Source organism: Ctenopharyngodon idella, chromosome 17 (genome assembly GCF_019924925.1).
Source record: "Ctenopharyngodon idella isolate HZGC_01 chromosome 17, HZGC01, whole genome shotgun sequence".
Classification (NCBI taxonomy): Eukaryota; Metazoa; Chordata; class Actinopteri; order Cypriniformes; family Xenocyprididae; genus Ctenopharyngodon; species Ctenopharyngodon idella.
In genome coordinates this window covers 17,841,138-17,868,161 of record NC_067236.1, presented here as the reverse complement: position 1 = coordinate 17,868,161, position 27,024 = coordinate 17,841,138, and the positions used below count along the sequence as shown (strand labels likewise).

Sequence of the window (27,024 nt, the reverse complement as noted above, 5' to 3'; positions counted from 1 at the left end):
CCTCTAGGGCCGTGAGTCAAACAGGCCCAGCGAGTTTCGTTCCAATCACCAATTCTGTTAGCCTTGTCTGACAGCCGCTTGAAACTCATTGGCTGACGGCGGCCGTGTTTTTCGAGATAAGAGAATGTCCTCGTAGACAATCTCGGCACCTTGGACAAAGACACCGCATGCCAGTTTTCAAGTCAATCAGACTGACTGTTGTGTAGCTATAGCCGTTTTTAAAGTTTTTTTCATTTTATAGCACCACCAATTGGCCAGTCGCAACGTCCTTATTCGTGCGACCGACAGCCTGAGCCCGTACACAAGTGTACCGAGTTTGGTGGAATTATCTCATTCTGTTCAGAAAGGTTGGCTGTTTTAGTAGAAGTGGCCACGCCCACTTCGAACGTTTTGGTGTCCCGTCATGGGCGTAAATCGAAATTGAGTTTTTTCAATAGTTATGGACAATCAGAGAATCTTTCTGCACTGGTTTGGTTGCGATCAGGCGAAAAACCTACGACTAGTTCGCAAAAGTAGGTTTTTCAAAAAATATTACTGTTACCTTCGTAGTTATGTATTCACATTATAGGGAAATGTCTTATGTAACTGTTTTTGTTTATCTTGTATAGGCTAAATCAACTCCAGTGAGAAAAGTGATGCTTACTAGATAATTATGTGAAAAGGGTAGGCATAATAATCATAGGCTTCAGCCTACACCTTTTTTGGTTATTAGGTATATTTTGTAAATTACTTTAAAAAAAAAAAAAAATACTGTATTTTTGATCAAATAAATGAAGCCTTGGAGCATAAAAGACTTCTTTCAAAAACATTCATACAATCTTACCGATCCCAAAGTTATGAAAAAAAGGCAATGTCAATTTTTTGTCTTAGATTTGAAAATAGTGTATCTGTCAGTTACAGTATATAGTACTTTTTGTAAATTTTGGAACTTGACAGCCCCTGGTCACCATACAATTTCATTGGATGGAAAAGAGCTGCTTTGACTTTCTTGCAAATATCTTCTTTTGTGTTCCACACAAGAAAAGCATTTGGAATGACTTGATGAGTAAATATTGGCAAATTTGTCATTTTTGAGTGAACTATTCCTTTAAGCACAAAGGAATGAGCAGCAGAGGAAGCATGATGGCAGGAAACCAAGAGGAACCACTCAGTTTTATCAACGAGTGGCGAATATCCAATGTAAACAAGGTGACTGATAAGCAAACTAGATTGCGCGGCATCCTAGCATAGTTTTTAGACACTTGTTCAGCCACACAGCTAATCGCTTTGATATGTGACTGAGTCACTTTTAGTGGTGGCATTACGGTCACCACATTTCCTTTAACAGGGTTTATGGGAAGATTAAGAGAGCGCATCCCATTTCTCTGAAGCAGTAGCTCACAGAACAGCTGGCCGAAACTGCAGCCCAGCACTTCTGAGCTGTCTCCGCATGACTTGCCGTTAGCTCTGCATGCGCCGCTCCACTGCAGACAACACACATGACATATTAATCCATGTGTTTTAATGAAGTTATGCAATGGTTTCCTCCCTCCACCACTTTATGGAGAACTGAACTCAGATTGAAAGTGTGGCAAATGACCTTTGTCGTTATTTTTAATAAAATTATTATTATTTTTAATAAAAATAAAAATAATTATTGTTTATGAACTTTTTTTTTTTTTGTCAAATGCTTGAGATAATACAGAGGTGACAGGAAATTATTGAGGTGTAGAATGCTGCAGTGCCAGTAATGACATATTTTGTGTAGACCAACCTGGAAATTGGCATCACCATGGTTCCCTCGATAAAATCCCAAAATAATTTTTCCATTGACTTTTGGATTATTGCAGAAAATAAGATCTGTGACCATCAAAAATTTGATTCTTACACATTTTTTTCATCATGATAATATTTACAAATGAACACAACTATTATGAATTTTGAAGGGTAATAGCCAGAAGTAAAAAGCTAAACGTAGGCCATAATCGAACTACGCCACGGTCACATGACTTCAACACCACCACCGAGATTCCGACAACTCTTTCAGTCTTTATGTAACCCTTAAATGCATGAATGTTTCGTCAATCATTACACATTCGTTATTACACTATATCTAACACGAATGGCTCTCTAACTGCTACAATAGTATAAAACTCTTTATGTTTTAATAACAATTACAAAAGAATAAAATAAAGCATATTACGTTAACTTTTGGAACTTGGAAGGGTTCAATGTGAGCAGATGCTTTTTACCATCATCACTGTCATTGTCAGAGCTTATTTCCCCAGTACATTCAGCATCTGGCTCATATTTGCGCCATATAAACACATTCTCAAATCTATCTTTTCAGAAACTTCAAAATCAATATTTTGATCGCTGACAGCTTCTTCACCAGATGACAGTGACATTTAATATTTGATTGATTGCGTACAGTTCTTGCTCTTCAGTAAATTGCTGAGCCATTTCAAGTTTTTATTATTCTTTTGTTTTATGCCTGCAGTAATTATGAGTGAAACGTCACATCATCATTGTGTATCAGACATTGCCACCTTGAAGAATAAAGGTGAATTGAGTTTGAGTCATCAGAGATTCAATTGTTGCGAATTTTGAATAAGCGAGAAATTACATATTGTGCCTTTAATTCTGGCATTTAACCAAAAACTCTGACATCAGGATGTGCTAAAATGCTAACTCATTTACAGATTTTGGCCTACAAAAATACGTCATCCCTGTGGCACTCTCTAGGATCTGATTTAAACCTGAGTCTTCCGCATTAGCACCATGTCTCAATGTGTCTGTAGTTATTGTTCTAACAGCTACGGTTCTGTTGTAATGACATGCAATTCTTTTTGCTATTAATAGTAAATTTCAATGAGTCTGTGTAGGACCCGAGAGTGCTGCCCGGTGAACAAATATCATGAGGTGTTGTTGATGCTGTCGCATTTGCTGAAGGAAGAAGAGCGGGATTGTGTCTGTGTGTACATGCTGCTGTTGGTTATGCATTTCCCAGCAGCCATTAAAGCCTGCAGAAGCTGATAGGGTGACTAATGTAGTTGTCGGTGCATCGACAGAGATGAATGAGGAATGGCTTGATCCGTTTTCTTCACTAACCCCGGAGACTTCACGCTCCAGAGTGGAGCAGAGCAGCACACAGACTCTTAATTAATGTCTACAGTCAACGGTTGTGTGTGTGTGTGTGTGTGTGTGTGTGTGTGTGTGTGTGTGTGTGTGTGTGTGTGTGTACACAACCTGTAAGATTCTGTAAGGGTCTACGAGTTTTTGTAATGCTTTCAAAAGAAGTCTTATGCTCACCAAGGCTGCATCTATTTGATTAAATGTACGGTTAAAAAAGGAATATTGTGAAATATTACAATTTTACATCAATTTTAATATTTTATTTAAAAAATGTTATTAATTTATTCCTGTGATGGAAAAGCTGAATTTTCAGCATCATTACTCCAGTCTTCAGTGTCACATGATCCTTCAGAAATCATTCTAATATGCTGATTTGATGCTCAAGAAACATTTATTATCATCAATGTTGAAAACAGTTTTGCTACGTTTGTTTTTCTTTGATGAATAGAAAGTGAATTTGAACATTTATTTGATATAGAAGTCTTTTGTAACATAATAAATGTCTTTACTGTTAATTTTGATCAAATGAATGTGTTCTTGCTGAATAAAATTATTCATTAAAATAGAGAGCAAGATAAAGAGAGACATGCATTTAGTAATTATTTGCATTTATCATTGTTTTAATCCATTGGGGTGGGCGCTAAAGATTTAAATATACTGCACTCAGTTTGCTCTCACTAAGCCTGTATAATAAAACAATTTTGTATTTGACACATAACTTTGAAAACGCTGAATGTGTAAGCACAGCTACGTGATATTGGTGAGTGTGTGTGATTCTGCATTATCACGTGGGCTTCATTCACACATATTTGCTGTATCAGAGTATAACTGCTGTTTCTGCTGGTCAGTGTAAACCACAGGAAACCACTTGCCTCAAAACACACACACACACTGCTGCATTATAATCAAACAGAACAGCATTTGTCATCTATGTTTCTCAACTCCTAAATGTTTCTAAATTATAGTGTCTTGTGGAAGTGTTTCTGATGAGTTCGGACCTGTTTTATGTGTTTTTCCCACAGGTTTGATGAAGAGGGAGGAGCATCTAAAGCCCAATCAGAAGTATCTTGCTGTCAGGTATGTGTGAAAGGTATGTTTGTGGTTGGGATGAGGTCACTCATTTAATTTCTGCATCTTTTGAAAGAAAATCAACTTTAAACCCACACTGACAACAGTCAAAATGTGTATATACGTGTGTGTGTGTGTGTGTGTGTGTGTGTGTGTGTGTGTGTGTGTGTGTGTGTGTATATGGGTGAGATTTGCTGTGGGGATTCCACCCCCCCACCCCCCACCCCCCCGGTCTAAATATCCCTGCCTCTGCTGAACTATTTTTATCCCCGGTGGGGATAAAAATTTATCCCCTCTCAACAGTAATCAATGCTACTTCACCAATAGACCATATAAAATATCTAAAATAAAGATTTTTATATATATATATATAATTAAAATGCTTCAACACGCACACTAAAGCAACAATAAAATCAGAAATGGACTTTCACTGTTAGCGCTCCTGCTCTTGTGATGAGAAATGACACTGACGTTTAAGTTACCATCCTGGTTCCGGTGGCCTTAATCCATGCGTGGCTTTTCAAAATGTCTCAAAGCACAATGGTCACATAATAGTCTATTTCAACATGAAAACTACAGCTAACCAAATTAAAGAAAAGTAAAAATGATTTAGAGCAGCATATCATCAAATTTCTTTTAGGACCCTCACAAAAAAAAACTTAGAAATATTACAAATGAGAATGGGACTGCAGTAGCCACTGTTTTAGGATGGAGGTGAATTCCCATGCTGACTCAAGACAGCACATTGTATAAAATATTGAAGTTTATAAATAAGTGTTTTTTGGCACATCTGGCCGATAGGCGCTATGCATTGTTCGAAAATCGGGTTTTAATTCTGGCATATTAAATTAGTGTTCGATGAGCATGCAGGGATTTTTTTTTTTCTCATAACAGCAGAAAGAACTTAAAATACTATCGTTTTTGGTCATACAGATAAGAATAAGATATCATTTCAAACTGTAAAGGGTCTTCTTTTATTTGTATACACTAACAATAACAGCAAAACATTGTACTTTTGTAAAATAAAGAAAAAAAAACAGGATGCGCTTTCTTCCGTCTCTCTCTCCTTTCTGGAGAAAAAAAAAAAAAAAAACGTAACTTAGTGTATACTTGCCTCAGTCACGATAAGAAATATGTCTATAGAAAGCTTGAAATGTGAAATTTAAATGAACCAATTCAAATTGAAATCAATTATTCTCTGATTATGTAAACTGTATGAAACCAACGAGAGGTACAGACACTATCTATATAAATTGTGACAACTCTGAGCTCTGAGTAGTTTTGTCATGTTATTGAATATGGCAGTGTTAATGTATTTGGTATGGACTTGCTACTCCTAACAGACACACAAAAACGCTGCTGTGAGCATGTAAGATATGCTGCTGCTGCATACATAGACAAACATAAATCCCGTAGCAGATCTAGGCAGGTGGAGCTGGGGGAGGTGGAGGATTTCAGAGAAGCTCTGCAGGACCAGCTTGCAGCAATCACTGAACCAGCCTATTTAAATGCTAAACAAGAAAACTCTTTGATTGCAGGATCAGCAGAGGCCAATCAGCTTGTTCCATTGATAATGATGTGATTGTTCGCAGATTGCATGTGAAGGACCTATCAGCCTGCGCCCTCTAGAGTTTCATGACTGAAGTATATGATATATATGAATAAAATAAACATTTAGTGAGATAGATATATATATACATTTATTTTTTATTTTTTTTGCATACATGCTTGCAAAGTTTTAGAGGTTAAGATTTGTTGTCCCTCTTACTGATCAAATGGTTGTTAGTCCCCTCAGAGAGTGCACAGCATTCTTAAATAACAATAATTTCGAGCGTAATATTGCTCTGCAGTGCCCAAATAGCAGCATAGCTCTTGGAGAATCATTCACAATCAGGCCCTGAAGGCTGTTGCCAAGCAACTGAACATTCCCGCTGCATCATGTGAGCCGATTTCCACACAGGAAGTCGTCAGGATTCCGAGGTTTCGGAAGTCACACCCTATAGTTAATGAGTGCAGTTTTGAACAATGTTTGTACCACAGCCATGTGGTCACAGAATGTTAAGCAATATGTCAATGTTTACTGTACATACTGAATGACTTGCATTCTTGATCAAACATGACACAATGTCATGTTTGATCTTTGCTAAAGTGCAGGTCACATATTCTACTAACACATTCACGACTGAGACCTTAGCAATCAAATCAGATTCCTGTAATCGTACTGTAAATCTCCTATATATCATTCAATTTAATCATTGATCAGCTGTTTTCAAGAAGTAATAAGAACAGTGTGACAAAATGCTACTTGACTGTTCATGACAAATGTGATGGATTCATTTTTTTTGTTCAGTTTGTTCAGACAGTTCATTCCAGTGAACTGGTTCAAAACAAGCAATTTATCAAGAGAGTCCCAGACTTCCTCATTGTGGCATTTACAATTATAATTATTATTATTATTTTTATTTATTTTTGTTGTGAAACATTTAGTAAGATACTGTGATTCATGACTATAGTTTTCAGCTCAGTTATTTAAAATTGGGAATTTTCTTATTTTATTTGTCATACATTTTTCATTTCAGATTTTTGTATCAGATCAGCAATACAAAATATTGAAAAAATATATACATATTATTTATTTATTTAATTTGAATGTATTTGCCATTATATTTTTATTTTATTTGTCTGATTTTATTATTATTTGTCATATCATATGTAATATTTTAAAATATGTCATTAAAATATATCTATGTAAATAACATTTATATGTAAATAACATTTTTAATATTTTAAACTGTCTTGAATTTCTAGCTTGTAGCTCAGTTTTTTTCAAAAAGCTTGCTTAATTGTAGTTAGCTTGTCGGTAAGCTAGTTTCAAAGCTGCTTCCCATGATTCCTTAGTCTTCATAAACTAATTAATGGCCTTGTAACATTAAATGTCTTTATAACATTCCCTGCTTGCTTAAATATTTAAAAACAAACATTATATTAATAACGTTAATATGTTAACATTTGTCCTTTTTCATTATTATCTCCTCTACATAGCAAATCATGTTTTGGTATTTAACCTTGGTTATGTTTGTTACTTAATTCACTTTATTTGGTGGGTTATTGTTGTTCTGTCCTTGTGTTTTCTGTACAGGAAGATGCCCAGTCTGCTGGAGTATCTGAGTTATAACTGTAACTTTATGGGGATCCTGGCTGGCCCGACCTGCTCCTATAATGATTACATAGCCTTTATAGAAGGCCGATGTTATGAGCCCAAGCACCTGGAGTCAAACGGCAAAGAGAACGGGAAATTCAAGCAGAATGACCCTTCACCTAAGGTAGTGTACTGACTCAGTTCTCTTGCTCCCTCTGGTGACTGAATAGAGGTTAAAGTCAGAGCAAGTACTGCACACATTTGGGCTCTCATATACTGTAGATTTATTCATTTATATATATATATAATATATATATATATATATCTCATCATTCATATATATATCATTCATATATATAAATAAATAAATATATATATATATATATATATATATATATATATATATATATATATATATATATATATATATATATATATATATATATATACATTTACACACACAGTGCCAGTCCAAGGTTTAGACACATTACCATTTTTAATGCTTTTGAAAGAAGTCTCTTATGCTCATAAAGCCTGCATTTATTTTATCAAAAATACAGAAAAAAACAGTAATATTGTGAAATATTATTACAATTTAAAATAATGGTTTTCTATTTTAGTATACTTTCAAATATAATTTATTTCTGTGATGCAAAGCTGAATTTTCAGCATCATTACTCCAGATAATAACTGAGCATCAAATCAACATATTAGAATGATTGCTGAAGGATCATGTGACACTGAAGACTGGAGTAATGATGCTGAAAATTCAGCTTTGCATCACAGAAATAAATTATATTTTAAAGCATTTTAAAATAGAAAACCATTGTTTTAAATTGTAATAATATTTCACAATATTTTTTTCTGTATTTTTGCTTGATGACCATAAGAGACTTCTTTCAAAAACATTAAAAATAGTCATGTTTCCAAACTTTTGACCTGTACTGTATTAACCCAACATGAAAAACTGTACCAAACAGGAAGGACAAGAATATAATGACCCCTTCAGGACAAGTTTTGCCAGCTGAAAAACGATGGTGTGACAGAACCAGTTTTGCAGTCCTTACAAGGAAAATGCTTGTAAGGACTGAAGACAATGATGTGCACTGACAAGACTTTAGATTTAAATGGACAGAAACTGAAATTCATTTTGTGCTAAAAAGTTGCTTTATCCGTTGTCTTATGGAGTTTTTTTTAATGTCATTTAAATAAATGAATGAAAATCTTCATAGGCAGGAGCTCATATTGCTCAGGCTTGCTGAGTGGAGAGTTTGTTTTGAGTGTAGCTCTGGACATGAACATGCTTTTATATGCATTTCTTCCTCAGGAGCTTCACAATGGTTTTAGTTTAATGGACATTTTTAACCCAACTCTCCAGTAAAAGCTTCAGACTTCTATAAATATTGTCAGTGATTTATGGGTTTCATTCTCAATAGAAAAACATTTGTTGAATCAGCTTGCTCGCATGTTTCACAAGAGCCTGAGGAAGTTGCATTCACAAATGAATTTCCTATCAGAGACTCTCACCATCTCTTTGCTCTCTTCACTGATTTTATAGCAAATAAAAATTAGATATAATTTTGTCATGATTATGAATAAACATATCCTAAAGACTATTGAACATCCACACTATATGGAGTAGGTTGTCACAACGAGACTGGTGTTTAAAGACACTTAAGAAAGAAAGAAACATGTAAGGTTAAAAAGGGCACTTTTCTATAACATACACTACAGCTCAAATGTTTAGGGTCAGAAAGAAATTAATACATGATTCATCAAAGACGCAATGAATTCATCAAAAGTGATAGTAAAGACATTTATGTTACAAAAGATACTGACACATATCCTGTTTTCACCCAAATGTTTAGGTCGACTTAAGCCATAACCGACTGTATTTACGTGAGATACTCCACACGATGGACATCTTGACAACTATGTGTGTATTTGACCATTCAGGCGCGAGGAGAACTGATCGCGCGCAAGAAAGAGAGAGAGCGCGCACGCGCGAGAGAGCGCTTCTGGTCTGTGTTATTCAGCGCGGTTCCGCCTATCCCGCCTTCACTAATCGATAACGAATTGTGATTGAAAGCATGCAGTTCGCAATGTGTGGGTTGTCATCATTAATTTTGAAGTATTTCCACACACCTGAGGCTGACATTGTTTCTGCTGCTGCCGTCGGTGTCTCTGTGGACGGAAAATTCTGTCAGTTATGTCACGTGAGGTATCGGTTTTTGGTATCGGGGGTATTTTTACGAGTACGAGTACATGAGCTTGGTATCGGTATCGGTGCATCCCTAGTTTCCACAAAAAGTAATGTTTTCAACATTGATAATAAGAAGAAATATTTCTTGAACACCAAATAAGCATATTTGAATGATTTCTGAAGAATCTTGTGACACTGAAGACTGGGGAAAAAACAGCTTTGCCATCACACAAAAAAAATTACATTTTAAAATATATTCAAAAAGAAAACAGTGATTATAAATTGTAATAATTCACAATATTATAGTTTTATTACTGTATTTTTTTATCAAATAATTGCTGTCTTGGTGAGCATAAGAGGGAGCATAAACCTTCAAAAACATAAATCTTTTTGAACGATAGTGTATCTGTATTTAAAATGTGATAGTGTTTTCAGTGGCTTTTTAAACAATGTAAACTACTGTGGCACAGCTTTGATACTTGATACTATTCAATGACAGTTTCATAGATTCTAGTAGTGTCCTGACTCAATGGTTTGTTTTGTTCTTCTAGAGGGACGTGATCCAGAAACTGTGCACGTGTGCTCTGTCCCTAATGGTTTATTTGGTGATCTACTCCGCCTGCCCTACAGATCGTGTCATCGATGACACCTTCATGGCCTCTAACCCCTTCTACATCCAGGTCTTGTACCTCTACATCTCCATGTTGGCTTTACGCCCCAAGTACTACTTTGTATGGACGTTAGGTGAGTACGACAGATGGCCAATGTGCTCTTCTAGTATTAAATATATGACTCTGGACCACAAAACCAGTCATAAGGGTCACTTTTCTGAGCTTTCCATTGATGTACGATTTGTTAGGATAGGACAATATTTGGCTGAGATACAACTATTTGAAAATCTGGAATCTGAGGGTGCAAAAAAATCAAAATATTGAGAAAACCGCCTTTAAAGTTGTCCAAATGAAGTCCTTAGCAATGCATATCCACTCACAAAAATACATTTTTGATACATTTATGGTAGGAAATTTACAAAATATATTCATGGAACATGATCTTTACTTAATATCCTAATGATTTTTGGCATAAAAGATAAATTGATAATTTTGACCCATACAATGTATTGTTGGCTATTTCTACAAATATACCTGTGCCACTTATAACTGGTTTTGTGGTCCAGGGTCACATATATAATAAAACTATCATACTTTTAAAAGCACGTCAGTATCATATTATTCTGTCTGTATGTTGCAGTGTGTTGTGAACAGTATGCAAATTTTCTGTATGTATCTGTATATTAAGATGACCTACTACATTATTAAATGTGCAGCAGAGCACACTGAAAGGAATACTTGTTTTCATTCTTGAAGAATAATCTCATTCCTGACACAATATATAATCTGTCTACCATGACATATTTGCATATAATTTGATTAAAAATCCAAAATAAAAGGAGATCACTCAATAAATAAATGTGGTTTGTTTAATAAGGTCACGTGACAACATTACTGTTATTATATGAATATTTATTGTTGCATACTTTTTCTCATTTAAAAAAAACAGTGTATACAATGCAGCATGGCTAGTAATGCCATGTTCAAGGCAGCGTCACACTGCCCTCTTGTGTTCGTAAAGGGTGTTTTCTCCTAATTTTCCAGTTGGATATTAGGTGGTTCTTGTCTTTGAGTCATAGAACATAGTCACTTTGGCTACGTTCACACTGTCAGTTTTTGGGATTGACAACTGTATTTACTTACAGGTGTGAGTCTCGAAATGTCCTGTTCACACAGCCACTTTCAGTAGCGTCTCGAATACTGTCTGTATGAATGTGCAAAGGGAATCAAGCCTGCATTCTCTTACCATTAACTGTTGTAACAGTTGTCAGTCCTGTATTTGAGTCCTTAATAGTGATCGACCGATATTGTTTTTTTAATAGCCGATGCCCATATCGTAGAGAGCAGGGTGGTAGCCGATATATAGGGTGAATTCAGGGTGATTGGGACACTTTTTGCCATTGATGACTTGGAAAAAGTGTCCCAAACAACCTGAATTTACCCTGTAGGGTGAATTCGCTCTGTAATCTGGTAAGTTTGTGCGCAGTGGGAATCATATTTTTTCCTAATAAAGACAAGGTAATACTAGTTTTACACAGTGAAAATGACATGAATATGACTGAGTGGGCAACTGAATATAGTGCAGCATAATTTGAAATCAAGGGTTTAAAGTTTGTCGATCCTGTGTCTCCAGTGACAGCTAAACTGTACTTGTTTAAATATTTAATTAACACGGACCAACCATAACGCGCAGAGTAACTAGTTCATGCAGGCTACAAATGCACACTTCAGAATATCTGACAGCTGGATTCGACTTAAATCTGCAAGGTTTGTGAAATTAAATGTTTATTAGAAATTCAAAGATTTGTTTAATTGATATAAATGCGTATTTGCTGAATGCTGACTGTAAATGAGAAAGTTTGCCTTTCTGTTACTAATAATATAAAAGCAAACGCTATAATACTTTTTTGTATACAGTTTACTGTCATTGTTTAACAGTTGTATCTAGTAACATTTTAGACATTATTGGACATTAAATAGAGAATGAAGACGGAGAATGAGCGCGCTGTGTGCTTAGGCGCTGCCGTTCTCAGAGCCGTCAAAATAAATGTCCCGCTTCCAACACATTGGCCAAACAGAAAAACTTATCAAAAAAAACTATATCAGCCTTGGCAATATATCGGTTGACCACTACTTAATACGTTTACTATAGCCGAACCGACTCACATCCGTATTCTCGGAAAACCCACGCTGTGTGAACAGAACCGGACTCGACAACAAGTTTTCTGTCATTGTCATACAGTGCGAGAGAGATGCTCTGCGCTGCACAAACAAATGTCTACTATGTGTTGTGGGTTTTCATGTGTGGTTTCGGTTTTACATCCAGTCATTGACTTTTCAGTTTTTTGCCATCTTTGATATTACTTTCGCTATGGTTAGTGGTAAGAGAATACGTGCTTGACTCCCAGTGCAAGTTCATTCTGAGAGTTCCTTTTTGAACGGGACATTTCGAGATTCTTACCTGTAAGTAAATGCAGTTGTCAAACCCAAAAACTGACAGGACTGACAACCATATTCTTCTGCTGTGTAAACGTGGCCTTTGAGATAGTGTTTTTACTAAATTCTTTCACTCTTTTACAGCTGATGCCATCAACAATGCAGCTGGTTTTGGATTTAATGGATATAACACAGATGGCACCCCAAAATGGGACAGAATATCGAATTTAAGAATACTTGACATTGAGGTACGAAGCAGACGAAACATGCTACTTCCACAAGTTTATCTTCTCACTCGACCTGAACCCTAATATTTCATCTTTTTACATATGTCCTAAACAGTTTGCCACCAGCTTCAAGATGTTCTTGGATAACTGGAACATTCAGACAGCCCTTTGGTTAAAAAGGTGAATGCTGCAAAACAGAATAATCTTGACCGAGCATGCATCGTCTTCCTGAAATCTCAGAAAACAACGTGAGCTTTTGTTGTTTTGTCTGCACAGGGTGTGTTATGAGCGCTGTCCGTATAATCCGACTGCTGCCACATTCCTCCTCTCAGCCATCTGGCACGGAGTTTACCCAGGGTATTACCTGACCTTTGTCACGGGCATTGCTGTAACAATGGCAGCACGTGCAGTGAGTATTCTTTATATGAGATGGGGTGTCGAAACAAGGTTCAAGTCAAAGTTAGAATTATATCACAAAGGTTTTATCTGATGAATACTTTCATTGCAGATTTTTTGGGAGCAGTTTTGATGGAAAAATACTGTTACATTTGAATAAATTGGACATTGGTTTTTCTCAATAATAAATGAGAGGCATGCAGGGATCGAAAAAAGACTATGCGCACAGTCAAGGTTATTATTCATCTAGTCATGCGCTGCATAAAACTACGATTCCTCTGTCGCACTGTAATGATCAAGGCCTCTCCAACTAAAGAACAAAGTAGGTCACTTTCTTGCAGTAGTCCATCTTAAAATGCTACTTTGAATATAAACTATTCAGCCCACGGCATTGCCTGCATGATACACTGTTGGATCCAGATTCCAGAGCCGTTAACACTTTTCAAACTCAAATAACAATTTCCATATCCACAAGTAAACATTACTGCGTGTACTGTACACGGATAAGAATATTGTTGCATTCATCAGAATTTGGGCAATTTGGATATTTTGAATATGGTCATGTAAAATCTACATTCATAACCCAACTAAACCAAATGTTCCAGTTTCTAGAAATATAAATAAGACAGCTGTTTGGGGTCAGTAAGTTTGGGTATTATTGCAATTAAATATTATTACAATTTAAAATAACTTATTTCTAATTTAAATTGCAATTTATTCCTGTGATGCAAAGCTGAATTTTCAGCATCGTTACTCTAGTCTTCAGTGTCACATGATCCTTCAGAAATCATTCTAATATGCTGATTTGGTGCTTAAGAAATATTTCTTAGTATTATCAATGTTGAAAACAGTTGTGCTGCCTAATATTTTTGTGCAAACCATGATATATATTTTTTTCAGGATTCTTTGATGAATCAAAAGTTCAAACGAACAGCATTTGTTTGGATTTTATTGTAACATTATTAATGTCTTGTCTGTCACTTTTGATCGATTAAATGCATCCTTGCTGGACAAAATGTATTTTTTATTCATGTAAATTCTGTCAAATAAATAACTTCAGCTCCACCATTCATTTACATCTGAACATGTCATGAAAGGGATTCTAGGCATTGATTTTCTTTTAAACACGTGTTTCTTCTGCTTCTATTATTAGTGGAGTACCTCAGGGCTCTATTTTGGGTCCGCTTCTTTTTAACTTATATATGCGTCCACTGGAGGATATTATTAAGAGGCATAATGTTTCATTTCATTTTTATGCCGATGATACACAGCTGTACCTGCTGTTGATTCCATTCAACCTTTGTTGGAATGCATCTGAGACATTGTTTCTTTTATTAAAATCAATAAAAGAAACACATCTTTGGAGTGAATATTTTTCCTAAGAAATCAATAAATCAAGGGAAAAAATGTGCATGTCAGTAGATCCAGAATATGCTAATTACACATGTGCAGAAATATTCCAATATCTTTAAAGCGTTCAAACTTTTTTGATTGAAGGCTTGATGTAAATATAAACCTTAATCTGAAAAGTATGGTCATTTTTAAAAAAAATATGATAATTTATGTTTAAAGGATCATTGTTTTTAGTCCTCATAATCTTTTGAACTTTTAAAGTTTTTCTCTTTTTATTTCAGGTAAGACACAATGTGAGGCAACACTTCCTGGGCTCAGCCACACTCAAGCTCATCTATGACGTGATCACGTGGTTCAGCACCCAGATCGCTATTTGTTACACTGTTGTGCCATTTGTACTGCTGGCAGTAGGGCCTTCACTAAAGTTTTACAGGTCAGTAATGCATTTGCACCAATATATGAGCATTCCAGGGCAAGTCCTGATGTCGCTGACCCCTGCTGTTAAGGGTTCACCTCGTCTGACTGATAATCAATATGCAACAGTATCAGTATGCTTCCAGTTTGTTTATGATTGAGCTCTGGTGATAAATCATTATTAAAGAAGTGAAATGCTTTAGAGAGCAGGTCAGAAAGTCATCATAAACCCACCTGCACCACTGATCCGTTGCTGAGAGTTATTAGCGGAAAACATGAAGCTGACAGGTAAAAATGAGAGGCTGATTTTATCTTTGCCCGCTGCAGTCTTGCTCCATTCATTAGACGGCTTTACAGGCCCGAGTCTGTACTTTATGAGCCAGCAAAGGACCATTTGTTTCACAGCTTCTGCTGAGATAAAAGAAATCTATGATGGTCATTTGTTGAAGCAGCGCTGTTAAATGAGTCTGTCTGAAGAATACATAAAGCATTTTCATTAAAGAGCGAGAATTAGGCAGAGGGATTGTTGACCAACCGCTGCAGATCAGATTGAAATTATGTAAATTATGTCGAGAAGCTCAGTACATCTCAGTGACAACAACACTGGGAAATCCAAGATCCTATTGGAAAGTAATGTAGCCGACTGCATAAAGATCTGAGGCCTCATGTATAAAACATCTTAAAGGGTTAGTTCACCCAAAAGTGAAAATTCTGTCATCATTTACTCGCCCTCATGTTGTTCCAAACCAGTAAGAATTTCTTATGCTGCAGAACACAAAAGAAGATATTTTGAAGAATATTGTTGATGGACTCCATTGATTTCCATAGTATTTTATTTCCCATAATATGGAAGTTAATGGGGTCCATTAACTGTTTGGTTACCCATATTCTTCAAAATATCTTATTTTGTATTCAGCAGAAAAAAGAAACTCATACAGGTCTGGAACAACGTGAGGGTGAGTAAATGATGACAGAATTTTCATTTTTTGGTGAACTATCCCTGTAAGATTAAATCTACATAGATTTTTAACTATCCCTTTAATTTGTGTACCCACAAAAGTTTTTGAAATTATAAAAGAAATGTTTTATATATATTATATCCCTCATGTTGGAAGATTGCACAATTTTTTTCCCTTAATTGTCTCCTCCCCAAAATAACCATGTAGTAGCTTATAATTTACAACATTATTTATTTTGTCATCCAGACATGCAATATGCATTTAGCAGTACTATAAATGTATTCTGCAGTAAATTTATTGTAAATATCTATAAATGTTTCTTGTTTATCTATAAGAAATATATTACACTGCTAAAATAATTTTATTTCATCGATTATTATCATTCTCGTTTTCCAAAAATGTACCATTTTAAAGAGGTTTAGTTATTTTTACTGGAAACAATTTTTCTTTATTAATTCAGATGTGTGAGTGGGAAATGTCGTACATTTATATTAAAGATTTTATTTTAAATATTTTTAATAATGATATTTTTTTTTATTAATTCAGATGTGTGAGTGGGAAATGTCGTACACTTATATTACAGATTTTATTTTTAATATTTTTTTAATATTTTTTTTTTATTAATTCAGATGTGTGAGTGGGAAATGTCATACTTACATTACAGATTTTATTTTTAATATTTTTTAATAATGACATTTTTTATTAATTCCGATGTGTGAGAGGGAAATGTCGTACACTTATATTTCAGATTTTATTTTTAATATTTTTTAATAATTAAAATTATATATTTTTTAATAATTACTTTTTTATTAATTCAGATGTGTGAGGGTGGAAATGTACACTTGTTTTTGTTTTTTTTGTTTTTTTGGTTTGGTTAATTTAAATATTTATGTACAACTACCTATCCTACATACTAAGCATCAAAAGTATAATCAATGATACACATACGAGTGCCTACAAATAACAAAATCACTTAACAGCTAAAATTCCTAATGTGCTGTCTGTCATTTGCCCTTTTCAGCTCGTGGTACTGCTGCATTCACCTGATCTGCGTGTTGCTGGCGCTGGTTTTACCTGTGAAATCCAGACGCAGGAAACAACAGGAAGAGCCGAGCAGCATTCAGGCCAGTGAACAGAACTGTCTCTCCTCTCCTGACAACAACTGCAACCAGAAGCAGAAAGCCACATGAGGGCAAGAAGGGCTGCTCGACCCGCACACTGCGTTGTGAGGAACTCTGATATCAGTACTGAGAGACACAGAGCGGCCATTTCCTCCCTCAGATCCAACGACACTGACAGTGACATTTTACAAGGCATAAACTCCAGCAACAATACAGAGAAAAGACCCCATAGTCGCCCTGTTGGAGATGGTCACGTTTTGGTTTTAAATAGGAAATCTTCATAGGATCATATGAAAATGGGGTGATTGATTATAGAAAATGGTGAATAATTGACTTAAGTGTCAGTTAATCTGAAGTTGCCTTAAACCCTTCGTATATTTAGCTCCAGAAACCTTGTGTGGGGATCGTGTTACATAGGAACGGACCAGTCATTGTTGGCTTTTAGCTTCACTACATTAGTGCAGGAAGTCTAGCACTGGAATCAGCTTCCACGTTACCTAGAAGGTTTCTGCCATTGTCAGTTAAACGAAGTAACCTCTGTTTTAGTTCTTCTCAAAGGAAATGTGTGCTGTAAAGAAAAAAGTCCAGTCGTGTGTTGCCAAATTATAGGCCTTACGTTCCTATCTCTTGCCATTGTTTCATCTTTATTCTTTGTTTATTTCTCTGGTTTTCTAGTAGGTTCATATCTGCTGCTTTCTTTGGGAACAAGGGTCAACCTTAAGGGAGTGTCTTCATTTGGAAAATTGCTTTTGTTATAATTTTTGTCAGTGATTTTTGTTTATTTTTATTGTTTTTATTAAGGGCTTTTGGTTGGTTATCAGTGCTGTTTTTTTAATGGGTTGTAGGTTTCCTCAGGGCACACAGGTCTCGTTTTAGACCATGACAAATTACCAGATGTTTCTCTACCATCAATGTTTCTGCTGCAACATAGTCCATCTTGTGACAACAGAAGACAGTTCAATATTACTCAGTATCTCAGCTTGTTTGTGTTTTTTATGTTACAGACATATATGGCAAGTGCAATAACCTCTGTCTTTTCCATGGGTGCATGTTAAGTTAAAGGATCACATTATTTTTGCAAACAGTGCTAATGTTCTTGACACATCAACAATAGTCAGAATTTTGTAGTGGTTCAGTATTGAAGTACAGTACCAGCCAAAAGTTTGGACAAACTAAATTTGTTTCTCTTTATCTCAAAAACCTGTTGATTTAAAGGTGTATACTTAAATACTTGAAATTTTATTATGCTTGAAACATAATAATTCCATAGTAATAACTAGGGCTGGGTATTGACACAAATTTCACGATTCAATCCGATTCACAAGCTTGCGATTCGATTTCGATTCGATTATTTTGGATGTATATCAAGAACAGTGCATGGAAAATTTTCTCAAAGAAATTAAAATCTCTCAGTTAATGCAGAAAACCATACATAGTAGTCAGTTGGTACTACGTTACTATAATATTGATGGTTAAAATGAACTGATTTGTATACAAACACTTAAATTACACTCAAGGAAGTTTTTAGAATAATAAAGTTATAATACTAACTTTATAATTAGCTACATAATTATATGTCTACCCCAATTCATTTTTTTGGTGGCTGACATAAAACTTGAAGGAATTCAAACATGCATTAAATATTGAAGAACATTAAAAATTATAATGAATATGGTGCACATATTTAGCAAAATGCCCCTCTCTAGAGTTCATTTTTCGAGTTTATGGTCACTGAATATGGTTTTTCTGAGGTAAATGTGACGTTACGTGACATTGTTTACAAGCTGTTTTATTGACGTCTTTCCGCGGTTGAAACACTGATTGAGCGATTACATGAGACGAGAGATTACATTTCGGTAAGTTGTATTCTAACTTTTAACATACCTTCAGATGTTCATTCAAGTTTATTTCGCACTGTAACTTGTATTAAAACGGAGGAGAAGATCAGTTTACATGCGCTGCCGCTTCGTTTAACCTGAGGGGCTACAGCGATCTGTCACGTGACGTCACATTAAACAGTGCCAAAACGTTTTTTTTTTTTTTTTTTTTTTTTTAAATTTCGTAATAAAATGGATTTATTGCGATTTATTGGATGGGAGGCTCTCTACATCCAACTGAAAACAGGATAGACTAATCGATTCTTGGGATTTAAGAATCGATGTCAGTTTGTAAAAATGAGAATCGATTAAAGTCGAGAAATCAATATATTTTTTTTTTTTTTACCCAGCTCTAGTAATAACAACCTTTTGGTTTGTGTTTATTGTTTTGTTTCCCCCACATAGTAAAGGAAAAGCAGCAATCAATGCAGTCCCAGTATGCACATCATTTTGACTTGTTTAACATTTGGAGTTTTTCCATATTTCCCATAGTACTTCCTTTTATTTCATAGTTTTGATGACTATTATTATTCTAAAATGAGGAAAATAGTAATAATAAAGCATGAAGCAGTGTGTCCAGACTTTTGACTGGTAGTGTGCTATACATGCAGTACGCGGATACATGCAGTATCAACTATTCAAAATCATTTTTTTTCTATGAATCCATCTGTACTCCTGGGCCCTAAACAAACCTCTAAATTTTGAGATATCATATAAGGATATTTCTTGAACTTTGATTCTCTAAAAGGTCTCAGTGAGCTTTGCTCTTTTGATTTAAGTGTCTGGAAAATCAGACTTTTTCATATTCCCTCAGAATCTACTTTTCGATATATATGTAATTATGTTGTTGCGTTTATTTTCAACCAAAGGTTTTACCCCTTGGTCAGAGCGACTCTACATGTTAGTTTTTTTATTTGGTAATGAAGGGCTGAAGGCACTAAGTGTTTACCAAAGCGAGTGTCACTGTATTCTTGTTAACTAAGCCAGTTCAACAACAAGAAAGGGTTATTCTTGGGCGTGAAGTTGACCAGCCTCCATATGGAGAAAACGCTCTGTACCAGCCTCCTATGGTTTCACAAGCACACTTCTCTAAAGTCTTATTGTATTTTGGACTCCAGACATGTAAAACCATGATGAATTACAGCCCTGTACTAACAGTTTTAGCAACTGCAAAACCAATAGGAAGATTAATAAGTCTGCTGGTATGGCTGCTGCTGGTAACAATTTAATTCACATTTATTTGTATAGCGCTTTTCTCAATACATATTTCAAAGCAGCTTTACAGAAAAGTGCATGACAGTCCAGTTATATACTGTATAATTTTGCCCTTTTTGTCTCTTTTTATTAAAGATTTTGCTTAATTAATTGTTTTAACTGCCCCAAGGCAATATGTACTAACTAGCACCTCAATGCAAAACTTGCTTCAAATGTCCAAAGTGCCAAATCACATGAGGTGCACAAAAAGATCACTTTATTTGTACGGGTTTACAACAGGGTGAGAGGTTTGTACTAAAAATTTGGTCTTAAACTGACATTATTTTTACCTACTGAGATTTTGGGAGGAATTATTTTTCACTGTCTCCCTATTTGCACTTTTGGTATGAATAAGTCGGGGTAGTGCTTAAGTAGAAAAACTGCCGAAGCAATGCAAGGAACCTCAGTGCTACTCAACAGTTAGAGTATTCGCTTAATAGAAGTCAAACAGATGAATTTGCCCAAAAATATTAAATTCATTGTAGCAACAAAGGAAAATCAGGATGGTGTTCCAGTGTTATATGCTTATTTTGTAAATGTGCTCCATCCATAGAATGACGTTAAATGTGTTCATTGCTGTTTATGTGTAAACATTGTCCCATTGTTCAGATATTGTTCAACTAAATGCAGCCTAACATCTTGATTATGTTAAGGCCCAAGTAATAGTGAAGGCAGTTATCTGTAAAATTTTGGTTCAGTCATTCATGACATTTTCTAACTACTGATTTTGCAAAGAATGACCCAAAGCTGTGTGAAAATGTAGACTACTGTAATGCTTTTTTTTATTTTAAATAGTGCATTTGTTGTTCACCAGCCACCTCAGTTCTGTTGTTTGTCATTGTCTTGTTAGTCTCTAGTGGTCATTCAAAAATTAGTGATTGTGGCCCTTAGTGAACATGCAAACCGAAGCTGATGTTTTCCAGATATTGCAGAATTAACTTTTCCATTGTAATTCCTATTGACTGGTTGTGATGTTGCATAACATGACAGTTACAGGAAAACTAAGGATGTTAATGAAATGCAATAAGTCTGTGTAGAGATAAAGTAAAGGAAAAGTAATGCCTAATATGTTAGCTATTTCAATATAAATCAGTTTACCAATATACATTATAAAACACGTTTTTGAGAATTGTCCAGAGGGGAACAAACACTGTCTCCATTTATTTCTGTAATAATCATAAACTGAGATGTGATACTTACCCAGCAATTGAATTGTTTGATGAACTGAGTGCTCTGGAAGTTGTACCAAGCCAAACAAATTTTTCTTTAAATAAAGGACATGAAAAATGAAATCCACTACAATGATGATGGACACAAAACAAATAAACCATATTTTCCTTCTCGGTATTCATCTCAGTGTTTTTGGTTTTCTCAGAGTAATTTAACAATGGTTTACCTCAGAGATATGACATTGAATGCAGTTTTTTTTTTTTTTTTTTTTTTTTAATTCATACCATAATAGGCCGATGGATGAATGGATGGATATTTTCTGTTATTAATCATTATGAAACAGTAAGTTCCTGTCCTTGATTCTGATTGGTAAACACGGCTATGACCGCTTCACCCAATGGTTCTGTGTATCACTACACAACACCCTTAGCAACCACTCTTGGCAACGTAAACGTATGTTCTCAATTGATATTGTTCATTGAAGCTTACTGTATTATGTAGAAGAGTGTTGTGAGAAAGAGATCGAGTTTATTACCTGCATTCAGATTTAGCATTTTCCTTCAGGCCAGTCCTATGTTCATAATAAAAAATCTGTTTAAATGTCTGATGTATTATCTTGTCCTTTTAACAGTTAAGGGGTTTTCCCATGACTGACAGCGATAGTCAAAGCATTTGTCAGTTGCGTCTTGTTCCGTGTTCACAACAATTCAGTCTTTTCAATGTAAAAGTCTTCGCTACTGACTGACACACTCATAAAGACAGTCTTTGCCGCAATCTAATGGCATAATATTGTAACTTCTGTTGCTGTTCATGGTCAGGGACTATTTTTTCCGGCAGAAGGAAGGTCTTTTAGTGAAAGTTTATTTCATGAAAGTTGTATTGATACATATTTTTGGCTTTAATATTTGTATTGTATGGTAACCGTTTTATAAAAGCAATAAGGTACTCAAGGCTAGTGCTGTATCATGAATAAGTCACGGCTGAAGGGGTTGCAGGCACTCCGCTTCGCATCGTGCCTAACAACGCCCTTCAGCCGTGACTTATTCACGATACAGCACAGCCTCTCGCACCTTATTGCTTACTTATAAAACGGTTAGTTCCGGTCCTTGATTCTGATTGGTCAATAGCAGTGTTTTATTCCCCATAAAACACGGCTATGACCGCTTCACCCAGTGGTTCTGTGTATCACTACACAACACCCTTAGCAACCACTCTTAGCAATGTAAAGAAATGTTTATTCTCATATTGATATTGTTAACTGAAGCTTACTGTATTATAGTAGAGTATTGTGAGAGAGAGATCGAGTGAGCGAGTATTTACCTGCATATTTAGATACAGCAGTTTCCTTCAGGTCAGTCCTATGTTCGTAATAAAAAATCCGTTTGAATGTCCACTGCCATATCTTGTCTCTTAACAGTTATTGGGTTTCCCCGTACCCTAGTCAAAGCATTTGTCAGTTGCCTCTTGACCCGTGACGTGTTCAAAAGTTTCAGTCCTTTCAATGTAAAAGTTTCCGCTACTGACTGACTTAATCATAAAGACAGTCTTTGCCGCTATCTAATGGTCGTAATAATGTAACTTCTTTGCTGTTCACGGTCAGGGACTAGTTTTTCCACCGGAAGGAAGGCTCTTAGTGATTTTACTTCATGAAAGTTGCATTGTTACATATTTTTTTGGCTTTAATTTTTGTATTGTGTGGTAACTGTTTTATAAAAGCAATAAGCCCCATGAAGCCGTGGTTTACAGTGAATTTATAACAGGGGCTTATTGCTTTAAAGGGTTAGTTCACCCAAAAAATGAAAATTCTGAGGTAGAACCTGGAAGCGCTGCAAAATAAACAGCGTATGAGAATTACACAGAAGAGAAGATATTGTTGAATAAAGTCTTTATTTTTTTTTTGCCTTTGCGCACAAAAAGTATTCTCGTCGCTTCATAACCACTGCAGTCACGTTGACTGTTTTAACGATGTCTTTAGTACCTTTCTGGACCTTGAAAGTGGTGGTTAAATTGCTGTTTATGGACGAGTCAAGCCTATACCTGTCAGATTTCATCAAAAATATCTTAATTTGTGTTCCGAAGATGAACGAGTCTTATGGGTGTGGAACGACATGAGGGTGAGTAATTAATGACAGAATTTTAATTTTGGGAGAACTAAACCTTTAATGAGAAAATGACACATAAATGTTGTAAATTTGGTCTGTCAAAACATGGGCGTCTCTGTGTCCTCCAGTGGGCGTGTTTTGCACGCAGTGGGTGTGGACATGTCTTAATTTTAATTTCAGCCACACCCCTGTTCCCACAAAATGGCTGTGGTGTAACGCAAGACTGCCTCCAGACAAAAAAGGTTATGGAAAGCAACAGAGAAATGTAAATTTTATCGAATTACTTGGACCTTCTAGCAGTGGCATGTAAGTTACCATTTGGAATTATGTAAACAAACTGACGTGTTTTAAAACGCGAGCTCCTGTCAACTAATTTGAAATTTTCACGTAAGTCAAAGTAAATTTATATTCTTTTTAACTGCTGCATAGTAGCTTTGTAACAGTGTTAAAATGCTATAAGAGAGAACAGTGGACGTACACAGTTCGGCTACAGCTGTCAGGACACGTGCTCTTCCTTCACTCCAGCATTTGTTGCCAATATAATATTTGTTTGTAAGCACGTGTGCATGAATAGTCGTCATTTTCATTTCTAATGCTGCTGTCAGTTTCAGAAAAAGTATGTTGCACCTTTAAGACGGTGGGCAAACGGGTTTGAGCTGCTTTTAGAAGTTGTTTTTCACGGTGCTTGCGTGAACTTGTTTACAATTGTGCCGTTGTGCTGCTGCTGCTACACTATGGAAACGGATCCAGTGATTCCCAAACCAGGAGTAACTGAACCCCAGGGAATCCAGGGGTGTTTTTTGTTTGTTAAACAATGAATATATATGTGTGTATGTGTGTATGTATGTATGTATGTATATATGTATATAAAAACAATCAAACATTATACATATCATTTTGCTTTCTTTCCCTACAGTCGATTTTCCCCCCCCCCATGAATCAATTTTAATGTTGTATTCAAATGAATATTGTGTCAAAAAAAAAATATATATATAAAGAAATCAGTTTTGAATATGTTATTGGATATTTAAACAAAAATAATCATATTCATATTGCAAAGTAAACTATAAAAAGTTACTCTACTTATAGGCTAGTCTAAAAATGCTACACTTAATTTTATACAATAGCCCAGCATATCTGTCTCTCTCTAAGAAGTTGTTGGCTTTATAGTTAAAGATAATATCTATTATAAGAACCAAGTTTATATTTAGAGATTGACGTAGTGCTGTTTGCTTCACTCTGATGTGAAATCCATATGTGCTCCCACCCCTTTGACCTTTCACAAACAGGATTCACAAGCAGGATTTTTTTTTAAGTACACTGAAATTGTATAATTACTATTTCTTTTATAAGTCCTGTATGCTAATACCCACCCTAGAGCAAAGGCGTGTCTCATTAATATTAATTACATGTGAGCTGAACCCTTCAGGAGGCTTACTTATAACGTCAGACTTCTTTAGTATTCATATTCATTCATAGGATCCACTGCATGTGTGTGCATTGGGCGTCTCTCCAAAGAGAGGAGGAGCATAACACTTCCTCATGCATTATTCATGAGTGCCTGGAGTGACAGGCAGAGTCCCGGTCGGCTTGTTAGTACACAGTCTGAGTGACAGCGTGAGTGGAGTATCAACAGTACAAGGATAGACAGGCTTTTAAACTCAACTCACAGGGACTCAAGGTGAGTAAGCATATCCTCAGCCTTCTGTGAAGAATGAAGTTGAATTAAAGCATTATCTGTTAGGAATGGGTTATCTTCTATCATCTTCGTGTGTTGTGTATTGGGGCTGGGGAGAGGGGGTGAACATTGCTCTGTCAATATTTGGCTGAGGGTCTCTCCGTGATTGGCTCTCTCCATTGTGTGATCTCTCTGGAGGGCAGCTGGGATGCTTTCAAGGGTGTGTCAGCAGATCAGAGATGAACAAAGGCTGATGGAAAAAGGATCCTTTGCATTACTGTATCTGTCACCTTTAGATATTTAAGTTTGTTGATAGGACTTGTATCTTGTAAGTGGATTTTGGGTACTGAGGCCCCGCTGGTTGTTTTTAACCTTTTATGATGCTTGGCATTTTGTCAGCTGGAAGTGGTTTTTGGTGTCCGGCTTTCATCTTTGATGGGTTGTTACCGGGCTGCTGAGTTGGCAAAATGACCCTGGAAAAAAGTAAACACATTTGGCCTTGTTTGAATGCTTTATTATAGTGTTTTATGCTCATGTTATAGTAAAAGTTAACATTTAAATCTGTCTAAATTACTGGCTCTTAAAGTGTTTGGAAACAAATGCTTAAAATATATGAATGTCTTTGCTTTTTATAGCAACATCAAACCAAGTGCCATTTAAGGTTTAGGACGTTTTTGTCTGGTTTAAAAAGAATGAAAGCAATAAAATTTGATGAACTGCACCTGTGGTTACTCTGATAGGACACCTGTGTGAACCTGATGTCATTCATCATCTAAAAATGTTTTTTTGACACCAGCTAGATCTAAATAATTGCAAAATGCATACAGTTTACCATAAATGTCACTAAATCTCTTTATTGAATGGTTATGCTTTTAAAATTATTCTTGATTTATTCTTGATCTGCATGGCTATATTAATATCTGTACCTTAATAAATGTGAGATTAAAGGTACAATATGTAAGATTTTTGGATTATAATATCCAAAAACCACTAGAACAGTGTCTGGCCTATATATTTTGTTGACTTATATTATCCCAAATGTTTCCGTCCGTGTGTCGCCTATCAATGACATCATACCCGCATTATCCTCAATTTCCATGGAAACACCAAAGAAGCTTTATTATATTATGTGTTTTATTAGACAGTTGACCAACTGTTTGGATACATTCATCGACGGAAAACTAATCATGTTATATAGCTAAACACAGTAACGGTGCGTTCACACTTGCAGTTCGGTCCGGACCAAAAAGGGAAAAAAAAAAAAACATTTAGTCCTGGTCCGATTAGCGTTCAGATTGGCAATTTTATCACCGAAACAAAAGATACTGAACCCAAAGGCATAGGGGTACGTTCGCAACCTGATTGGTCATATTTTATGACGTATTACCTATTTTGAGACAGAACTTACCGAACAATGCTGTGTGCTGAGATAAATGCGCTTGTTGTGTGTGTGTGTAGCCGCCTGCATATGATGGTATTTTGGCCAGCTGGGAACTCATGAAGAGCTTATAAAATGTGTAAAGGAGTCAAAACAGTGGTGGGAATCCATCCGTCACACACACACAAACAATCTGCTGTGTGGAGACGTACGTCTGATGCCTGTGATTGGCAAACTCGCGACTATGACAAGAAAAACCGATATGCGTGAGGATTCTGTCCTTTTTAGGTCTCATCTTCCTGTTTTTGGTTCGTTTGCATGTCTTTGGTCCGTTTTGCGTTCATATATCATTCGGACCGCACCAGAGTTCGTATGGAAGCAGTCTTGGTCCGCTTGTTTGGTGCGTACCAGGGTTCGGATGGCAGCGCTCACACATGTTCAAATGAACCGCACTAACAGAGCAATCGCACCAGGGTTTGTTTTAATCGAACCAAACATGACAAGTGTGAAAACACCCTAAGTCT

General features: G+C 35.8%; 2 protein-coding genes across 4 annotated transcripts in view; both read left to right on the top strand.

Moving 5' to 3' along the window:
* Nucleotides 1-21,519, top strand: part of LOC127498249 (lysophospholipid acyltransferase 2-like) — a 71,506-nt gene extending 49,987 nt beyond the window's left edge. Inside the window, exons 6-13 of the mRNA XM_051867389.1 lie at nt 4,137-4,191; nt 7,322-7,505; nt 10,076-10,268; nt 12,716-12,819; nt 12,914-12,978; nt 13,075-13,207; nt 14,829-14,980; nt 16,942-21,519. Of these exons, the coding sequence (XP_051723349.1) occupies nt 4,137-4,191; nt 7,322-7,505; nt 10,076-10,268; nt 12,716-12,819; nt 12,914-12,978; nt 13,075-13,207; nt 14,829-14,980; nt 16,942-17,110 (1,055 nt within the window). The 3' untranslated portion in view covers nt 17,111-21,519. The remainder of the gene's footprint in view (nt 1-4,136; nt 4,192-7,321; nt 7,506-10,075; nt 10,269-12,715; nt 12,820-12,913; nt 12,979-13,074; nt 13,208-14,828; nt 14,981-16,941) is intronic.
* A 1,646-nt stretch (nt 21,520-23,165) lies between these two features.
* LOC127498247 (kinase D-interacting substrate of 220 kDa B-like) overlaps nt 23,166-27,024 on the top strand; it is a 67,339-nt gene continuing 63,480 nt past the window's right edge. Inside the window, exon 1 of one of the 3 annotated variants that reach the window (XM_051867385.1) lies at nt 23,166-23,831. The gene's annotated coding sequence lies outside the window, so the exon portion shown is untranslated. Of the gene's footprint in view, nt 23,832-25,028; nt 25,126-27,024 lie in introns of those variants that run through there. The other 2 variants (XM_051867384.1, XM_051867386.1) reach the window with 2 other exon arrangements.